This window comes from Cetorhinus maximus, unplaced genomic scaffold, assembly GCF_964194155.1.
Source record: "Cetorhinus maximus unplaced genomic scaffold, sCetMax3.hap1.1 HAP1_SCAFFOLD_2762, whole genome shotgun sequence".
NCBI classification, from domain to species: domain Eukaryota; kingdom Metazoa; phylum Chordata; class Chondrichthyes; order Lamniformes; family Cetorhinidae; genus Cetorhinus; species Cetorhinus maximus.
The window spans coordinates 27,193-36,954 of NW_027598693.1; the positions used below are offsets into that span (position 1 = coordinate 27,193).

General features: G+C 56.5%; 1 protein-coding gene across 1 annotated transcript in view; it reads right to left on the bottom strand.

Annotated features, from left to right (window-relative positions):
• Window positions 1-9,401, bottom strand: part of LOC144677616 (C-myc promoter-binding protein-like) — a gene marked incomplete at its 3' end in the record, with an annotated part of 35,105 nt that extends 25,704 nt beyond the window's left edge. The window contains exons 1-3 of the mRNA XM_078537654.1: window positions 9,279-9,401; window positions 3,978-4,278; window positions 2,245-2,500 (exon numbers count right to left, since the gene is read on the bottom strand). Of these exons, the coding sequence (XP_078393780.1) occupies window positions 2,245-2,500; window positions 3,978-4,278; window positions 9,279-9,294 (573 nt within the window). The remainder of the gene's footprint in view (window positions 1-2,244; window positions 2,501-3,977; window positions 4,279-9,278) is intronic.
• Window positions 9,402-9,762: the final 361 nt, after the last annotated feature.

Consider the following 9,762-nt stretch of genomic DNA (forward strand, 5'->3'; position numbering starts at 1 on the left):
ACGGGGAAAAGGCAGGGCAATGGCACAGAATCATGCTGCTCATTCAGAGAGTTGATGCAGACACAATGGGCCAAATGGCCTCCTTCTGCACCAGGATAATGCGGTGATTCTGCGACTTAGTGCCTCAGACATTCCACCTTGCCTCCACGCAGACTGTCACTGGCGAAATCTCCACACACTAGGCAGAAGCAGCAGACGATCGGGAAGGGGGAGGACTGAGAATAACACAACAGGATGCTGAATGGGTTAAAAGGAGTGTTGAAATGTCTAAGGGCTGACTGCCATCTGGGTGTGAACAGCAGCTTTTTCCTGTTGAGATGACATTGAAGTGTGAATGAGTAACACTTCAGTCATTTTCTAATGAGGATGAGATATTTCAGCATCCACCAAGGATCACTCACTTCTGTAAATCTGAGATCACCAGAACTGCACAATCAGACCCAAACAAACCTGTCACTATGTGACTGACTCACCCCTCGATAGTGCTACCCTCTGTGTCACTGTGTCACTGACTGACCCCTCGATAGTGCAGCCCTCTCACTGTGTCACTGACTGACTGACCCCTCGATAGTGCGGCCCTGTCACTGTGTCACTGACTGACTGACCCCTCGATAGTGCGGCCCTATCACTGTGTCACTGACTGACCCCTCGATAGTGCAGCCCTCTCACTGTGTCACTGACTGACCCCTCGATAGTGCGGCCCTGTCACTGTGTCACTGACTGACCCCTCGATAGTGAGGCCCTGTCACTGTGTCACTGACTGACTGACCCCTCGATAGTGCGGCCCTGTCACTGTGTCTCTGACTGACTGACCCCTCGATAGTGCGGCCCTGTCACTGTGTCACTGACTGACCCCTCGATAGTGCGGCCCTATCACTGTGTCACTGACTGACCCCTCGATAGTGCGGCCCTCTCACTGTGTCTCTGACTGACTGACCCCTCGATAGTGCGGCCCTGTCACTGTGTCACTGACTGACTGACCCCTCGATAGTGCGGCCCTATCACTGTGTCACTGACTGACCCCTCGATAGTGCGACCCTGTCACTGTGTCACTGACTGACCCCTCGATAGTGCGGCCCTCTCACTGTGTCACTGACTGACTGACCCCTCGATAGTGCAGCCCTGTCACTGTGTCTCTGACTGACTGACCCCTCGATAGTGCGGCCCTGTCACTGTGTCACTGACTGACCCCTCGATAGTGCGGCCCTATCACTGTGTCACTGACTGACCCCTCGATAGTGCGGCCCTGTCACTGTGTCACTGACTGACCCCTCGATAGTGCGGCCCTGTCACTGTGTCACTGACTGACCCCTCGATAGTGAGGCCCTGTCACTGTGTCACTGACTGACCCCTCGATAGTGCGGCCCTGTCACTGTGTCACTGACTGACCCCTCGATAGTGAGGCCCTGTCACTGTGTCACTGACTGACTGACCCCTCGATAGTGCGGCCCTGTCACTGTGTCTCTGACTGACTGACCCCTCGATAGTGCGGCCCTGTCACTGTGTCACTGACTGACCCCTCGATAGTGCGGCCCTATCACTGTGTCACTGACTGACCCCTCGATAGTGCGGCCCTGTCACTGTGTCACTGACTGACCCCTCGATAGTGCAGCCCTGTCACTGTGTCACTGACTGACTGACCCCTCGATAGTGCGGCCCTGTCACTGTGTCACTGACTGACTGACCCCTCGATAGTGCGGCCCTGTCACTGTGTCACTGACTGACTGACCCCTCGATAGTGCGGCCCTGTCACTGTGTCACTGACTGACTGACCCCTCGATAGTGCGGCCCTGTCACTGTGTCACTGACTGACTGATCCCTCGATAGTGCGGCCCTGTCACTGTGTCACTGACTGACCCCTCGATAGTGCAGCCCTGTCACTGTGTCACTGACTGACTGACCCCTCGATAGTGCGGCCCTGTCACTGGCTAACCCCTCGATAGTGCGGCCCTGTCACTCTGTCACCGACTGACTGACCCCTCGATAGTGCGGCCCTATCACTGTATCACTGACTGACCACTCGATAGTGCGGCCCTGTCACTGTGTCACTGACTGACTGACCCCTCGATAGTGCGGCCCTGTCACTGTGTCACTGACTGACTGACCCCTCGATAGTGCGGCCCTGTCACTGCGTCACTGACTGACCTCTCAATAGATCAAGAGTCTCGCAGTGACAGGGCCGCACTGTCTCTTTCATTAACTGACCCCTGATCTCTTGCACTCTTATTGCCCACCAGTACTCACCATGCCAGTGTTAAGGTTCCTGTCCACTTTGCAGAAGGTATGCGGAGGTGACTCTCCCTTGCTGGGCATAATGATGCAGATGTCAGTGAGTGCCAGTGTGCTGTGTGCCTGGCAATCCGTGGCTCTCCGATATGTGATGAAGGTGCGCTGCTGCAGACTGGACCCCCCACCGCTGACGTGGGCAGCTCGACTGTAGGGAGTGGTCTCGATGATGCTGCATCCTGGTTTCAGTCTGTCCTTCCCCTCACACAGGACCCTGCATTTAAACACCGCCAGTCAGAGTCAAGCTGACCCACATGGGTAACACAGGCCGGCTACAGACTCCACGCACCTCCCCGCAGGTTCTCACTGATCCCGGGCAGCACAAGGGAGGCTTTCCCAGTCTCTGGGCCAGATATCACGATTCTCAAACAAGTCCCGTTCCTGATCCCGCTCCTCAAAGGCTGTTGGATATTGGATGGCAAACAGGAGGGACAGCAAAGTGCACGGACACTCCCATTCCACCCCAACCGCCCCCCCATTGAGGGCAGTGTGGGGGTGGGAGGCAGGAGGGCGTCACCTGCCCTGGCCAGAGCCACAGGCAGGGCACAGGCCCTGCACCATTTGGGTGAACTTTCGGACACGGGGAACCCGGGCACGACTCCAAAATAGTAACAGAACTGAAAGCGGCTTATAAAAATAACCAATCTCCATGGCAACAAGACCAGGGTCAGGGGGGAGGGGTGGAGAAAGGCAGTTCGAAAGCCGCACACTCAGCAGGATACAGGACAGTCAAACCAGACTCAACCCCCTCCGCGGGATACAGGACAGTCAAACCAGACTCCGCCTCCTCCGCGGGATACAGCACAGTCAAACCAGACTCCGCCCCCTCCGCAGGATACAGGAGTCAAACCAGACTCCGCCCCCCTCCGCGGGATACAGGACAGTCAAACCAGACTCAACCCCCTCCGCGGGATACAGGACAGTCAAACCAGACTCCTCCCCCCTCCGCGGGATACAGGACAGTCAAACCAGACTCAGCCCCTTCCGTGGGATACAGGACAGTCAAACCAGACTCCGCCCCCTCCGCGGGATACAGGACAGTCGAACCAGACTCTGCCCCCTCCGCGGGATACAGGACAGTCAAACCAGACTCCGCCCCCCTCCGCGGGATACAGGACAGTCAAGCCAGACTCAGCCCCTTCCGTGGGATACAGGACAGTCAAACCAGACTCCGCCCCCTCCGCAGGATACAGGACAGTCAAACCAGCCCCCGCACACTCGGCTGGATACAGGACAGTCAAACCAGCCCCCGCACACTCGGCTAGATACAGGACAGTCAAACCAGCCCCCGCACACTTGGCTAGATACAGGACAGTCAAACCAGCCCCCGCCCCAACAGCTGGGGGTCCCATCACCGCAGCCAAAGTCCCCGTAGCCGGAGCTCCCCCCACCCCCGTAGTCCCTGCCCCTGTCCCCTCAGCTGGACCCCGAGTCCCTTCAGCTGGAGCCCCATTCAGCCCCCTCAAGCCTGTTCCACAGGTCCAGGAGGAGGCCATTCAGCCCCCTCGAGCCTGTTCCACAGGTCCAGGAGGAGGCCATTCAGCCCCCTTGAGCCTGTTCCACAGGTCCAGGAGTAGGCCATTCAGCCCCTTCAAGCCTGTTCCACAGGTCCAGGAGGAGGCCATTCAGCCCCCTCGAGCCTGCTTCATCCATCAATGAGATTGTGACTCCAGGGATACTTGGTGACTTACCCAAGATCGATGAGTGGTAGTTTCTCCCTGCTCCGCCTGTAGCACAGGAACATGTGCGAGGTGGTGAGGAGGCCACAGTTGAGGTCTGCAGATTGTCCGCTGGGTGTGGTCTCAATGCAGGTGAAGCCCTCAGGTACCTCCTCGCCCTGGGAGCGGATGATGATGGCCACGTCAGCGATGGGCTCGAGGGGCCTGGCCAGTTTCGGGGTTCCCTCCTCCAGAGGTTTGGAGACATCAGTCAGACCGGCCACCACAAAGTAATCGATGAGCTGGGGGGAATTCTCCTCCGCCATGGCTACATCTGCAAAAAGACAGCGGAGGGAATGAACATCAGCACCCATGACCTTCCTGCCCGCCTCCCTCGGCCCTGCCTCTCTCCGGCCACACCCTCGCTCAGAATCTGACAACTCCCACTGGAACAGTGACCGGGGCTGGGGCGATGGCGCCCACAGTCGAATAGCCCACTAACACTTGACCAGGAGACGCTGAAGGTACGTGTGCAGCCTGATTGTGGGATCTCACTGTGCATACGTTCACCTACATAACGACCCACCACATTTGGAAGTTTCCCCGCCCAGATACAATATCAGGGACAGAGGCCATCAGCGCTGTCTCCAGACGAACACTCTGTGCGGACAGATCCTCGCAAGCACTGATCTTCAGAATGGAAGAGACAGGATTTCATCTAAGAAGCAGATAAAGATGTGGGAAGCCGCGGAGTCACTCCCATCACAAGCCAACGGGGTTTTTAGTCGCACAGAGGAAAGGCCCTGCAGCCAGAAATAGAGAAATGAGACAACCCCACGACAACGTGAGTCAGAAAGGGAGGTTCCCAAAGGGAAACAGCCACTCTTCGGCCCTTAACAGAGATATGGTGCCCGACAATAAGCAGCCCGGCCGCTTCTCACTCACAACTTCGTCAACTCCTGCACTCCCACAGACGCCAAACAGAACACAACACTTCTGGAGTATGAACCAGCACTCGTCAACAGTGACAGACCCGTCCCCACCAGTACTGTACCCCAGTGTTATACAGTGACAGACCCGTCCCCACCAGTACTGTACCCCAGTGTTATACAGTGACAGTGACAGACCCGTCCCCACCAGTACTGTACCCCAATGTTATACAGTGACAGACCCGTCCCCACCAGTACTGTACCCCAGTGTTATACAGTGACAGACCCGTCCTCACCAGCACTGTACCCCAGTGTTATACAGTGACAGACCTGTCCCCACCAGTACTGTACCCCAGTGTTATACAGTGACAGACCCGTCCCCACCAGTACTGTACCCCAGTGTTATACAGTGACAGACCCGTCCCCACCAGTACTGTACCCCAGTGTTATACAGTGACAGACCCGTCCCCACCAGCACTGTACCCCAATGTTATACAGTGACAGACCCGTCCCCACCAGTACTGTACCCCAGTGTTATACAGTGACAGACCCGTCCCCACCAGTCCTGTACCGCCGTGTTATACAGTGACAGACCCGTCCCCACCAGTACTGTACCCCAGTGTTATACAGTGACAGTGACAGACCCGTCCCCATCAGTACTGTACCCCAGTGTTATACAGTGACAGACCCGTCCCCACCAGTACTGTACCCCAGTGTTATACAGTGACAGACCCGTCCCCACCAGTACTGTACCCCAGTGTTATACAGTGACAGATCTGTCCCCACCAGCACTGTACCCCAGTGTTATACAGTGACAGACCTGTCCTCACCAGTACTGTACCCCAGTGTTATACAGTGACAGACCTGTCCCCACCAGCACTGTACCCCAGTGTTATACAGTGACAGACCTGTCCCCACCAGTACTGTACCCCAGTGTTATACAGTGACAGGCCTGTCCCCACCAGTACTGTACCCCAGTGTTATACAGTGACAGACCTGTCCCCACCAGCACTGTGCCGATCATTGCCAGGCGCTGCCCAGTTTTAGAATCTATCAGTGTACAGCCATTTCCGATGAAGGGTTCAGTTTGTTCCTCTCTCTGTAGATGCTGCAAGTCCTGCTAAGTATTGCCAACATTTATGCTTTTTTCTTTACAGCTGAGAGTTCACCTGTGCCACTGGGGAGCCTGTGAGAGTTTCACCCCTGTCGTTAGTGTGACTGAAATCGGCTGCCCTGACTGTACAGCTGGAGATCCAATTGCCTGTTTAAATCTAAGGCCTGCTCCAACAGGTTACACTGGGGACTGTGCAAAGCATCAGCTCTCATGCGGGCACAGATACACAGGGCAGAGGGCAAACCTAAAACAAGCAGGCTCTACAAGGCTCCCTCAATCTCTTGTAGCCCACAAACCACAGCCGAATACTCACCAGAACCGGCAGAGAGCTGCTCAGTGGAACTCCACTCATCCAACTGCTGAGCTAAAAGGACAGATCGACAGTGTTACAGGCAGTAACACTGGAACACTGCCAACACCAAGAGGCAGTGTACTCTGTACTGCTGACTCTGACTCTCTGCCTCATAACTCATTCACATTTCCTCATTTCTGTCCAACTTGACCTGCTTGGCTCTGACTCTTTCCCCTTTGCTAACTTCTCCTTTGGTCTTATCCCTTTCCCCATGTTACTTTACTCCACCTTGCAGTACCCCAGAGGGAGTCAGCACCTTCAGGAGAGGAGGGGGACCCGTACCCCAGTGAGAGTCAGCACCTTCAGGAGAGGAGGGGGACTCCGTACCCCAGTGAGAGTCAGCACCTTCAGGAGAGGAGGGGGACCCCGTACCCCAGTGAGAGTCAGCACCTTCAGGAGAGGAGGGGACCTGTACCCCAGTGAGAGTCAGCACCTTCAGGAGAGGAGGGGGACCCGTACCCCAGTGAGAGTCAGCACCTTCAGGAGAGGAGAGGGACCCTGTACCCCAGTGAGAGTCAGCACCTTCAGGAGAGGAGGGGGACCCCGTACCCCAGTGAGAGTCAGCGCCTTCAGGAGAGGAGGGGACCTGTACCCCAGTGAGAGTCAGCACCTTCAGGAGAGGAGGGGGACCCCGTACCCCAGTGAGCGTCAGCACCTTCAGGAGAGGAGAGGGACCCTGTACCCCAGTGAGAGTCAGCACCTTCAGGAGAGGAGGGGGACCTGTACCCCAGTGAGAGTCAGCACCTTCAGGAGAGGAGGGGGACCCTGTACCCCAGTGAGAGTCAGCACCTTCAGGAGAGGAGGGGGACCCCGTACCCCAGTGAGAGTCAGCACCTTCAGGAGAGGAGGGGGAGAGAAACAGGAAAACTGGACCATAATGAGATCTAATGTTGAAGCTTGGAGCCATGTGGGTGATGTGTGTTGCTCATGATCATGCCCGTGTTTCATGGGAGCCTGGTACTTTCTGTCACAGGCACGTAACAGTCTCCTTTGTTGCTGTGCAGGCAGAGACAGGCTGTTCATTCAGGCCATGGTGAAGTCTCTCTCTCTCTCTCTCTCTCTCTGTGCCACAGGAAAGGAACACACAGTGTAAACACTGGGGCAACAGAAGCCCAACCATCCCAGTGACATTTCAATCACTCTGCCCCCAACCTTCCCCTCTCCACAAACTGCTGTGTGGAGAGATTCTAACTTCCTCACAGTAACACACGCTGCTGCGATCAGAGACAGCACAACTGTCCCTTTCTCAATACACGAAGCCTAGACTCAAACTCCAAACACAGTCACTTCCTTCACTTACTATGAGGGTGGGGAATGCTCCTGAAACCCGTACCCCAGTGAGAGTCAGCAGCTTCAGGAGAGGAGGGGGACCTGTACCCCAGTGAGAGTCAGCACCTTCAGGAGAGGAGGGGGACCCTGTACCCCAGTGAGAGTCAGCACCTTCAGGAGAGGAGGGGGACCCTGTACCCCAGTGAGAGTCAGCACCTTCAGGAGAGGAGGGGGACCTGTACCCCAGTGAGAGTTAGCACCTTCAGGAGAGGAGGGGGACCTGTACCCCAGTGAGAGTCAGCACCTTCAGGAGAGGAGGGGGATCTGTACCCCAGTGAGAGTCAGCACCTTCAGGAGAGGAGGGGGATCTGTACCCCAGTGAGAGTAGGCACCTTCAGGAGAGGAGGGGGACCTGTACCCCAGTGAGAGTCAGCACCTTCAGGAGAGGAGGGGGATCTGTACCCCAGTGAGAGTCAGCACCTTCAGGAGAGGAGGGGGATCTGTACCCCAGTGAGAGTCAGCACCTTCAGGAGAGGAGGGGGACCTGTACCCCAGTGAGAGTCAGCACCTTCCGGAGAGGAGGGGACCCTGTACCCCAGTGAGAGTCAGCACCTTCAGGAGAGGAGGGGGATCCCGTACCCAGTGAGAGTCAGCACCTTCAGGAGAGGAGGGGGACCCCGTACCCCAGTGCGAGTCAGCACCTTCAGGAGAGGAGGGGGACCCTGTACCCCAGTGAGAGTCAGCACCTTCAGGAGAAGAGGGGACCCTGTACCCCAGTGAGAGTCAGCACCTTCAGGAGAAGAGGGGACCCTGTACCCCAGTGAGAGTCAGCACCTTCAGGAGAAGAGGGGACCCTGTACCCCAGTGAGAGTCAGCACCTTCAGGAGAGGAGGGAGACCTGTACCCCAGTGAGAGTCAGCACCTTCAGGAGAGGAGGGGGACCCTGTACCTCAGTGAGAGTCAGCACCTTCAGGAGAGGAGGGGGACCTGTACCCCAATGAAAGTCAGCACCTTCAGGAGAGGAGGGGGACCCTGTACCCCAGTGAGAGTCAGCACCTTCAGGAGAGGAGGGGGACCCTGTAGCCCAGTGAGAGTCAGCACCTTCAGGAGAGGAGGGGGACCTGTACCCCAGTGAGAGTCAGCACCTTCAGGAGAGGAGGGGGACCCTGTACCCCAGTGAGAGTCAGCACCTTCAGGAATAGGAGGGGGACCTGTACCCCAGTGAGAGTCAGCACCTTCAGGAGAGGAGGGGGACCTGTACCCCAGTGAGAGTCAGCACCTTCAGGAGAGGAGGGGGACCTGTACCCCAGTGAGAGTCAGCACCTTCAGGAGAGGAGGGGGACCTGTACCCCAGTGAGAGTCAGCACCTTCAGGAGAGGAGGGGGATCTGTACCCCAGTGAGAGTCAGCACCTTCAGGAGAGGAGGGGGACCTGTACCCCAGTGAGAGTCAGCACCTTCAGGAGAGGAGGGGGACCTGTACCCCAGTGAGAGTCAGCACCTTCAGGAGAGGAGGGGGACCTGTACCCCAGTGAGAGTCAGCACCTTGAGCAGAGGAGGGGATAGTGAGAGTGAGAACATAGCAGATGATAACAGACGCTGTGTCTAAGATTCAGAAGGGAAGGAATGCAGCAGCTCCGGGGTTTTATGTTGCTTTGCCACCAGTACTCACCCTGTGTAACCACCATCTCTGCAGAGATTTCCCGTTTAATGAGTTAAATCTTTTCTTTCACCTCTTACACCACTGAATCGGTCCAACCTCTCAGCTACAATCTGATAAACGGACTTTGTAACTTCAGTCAGCTTGGCAGCCTCTCAGTCTTCACAATCCAACACTGAGCCCAAACCGGTCAGGAAATCACAGCAGGAAACAGCGCAACATCCCAGTCAGACAGACTGCCGATACTTCCTCCACTCTGACAAGCGAGTCACTGCCCGAGCTGTGCGAAAGCACCTGGACATTGAATCCCCGACGCTTGCCTCACTTTTAAACTCCTTGATCTAGTGCTCACTGCTGAGACTGTATTCAGGACGGGCAGGTTTGAATGTGGGCTCATGTCCAATGACACCTCCCACCCTCCCCAACTCACCCTCTACCAATGGCCACTCAGCATGTGTGAGCCCAGCATGTGTCGGGCATCTGACCTGGTGAGGGA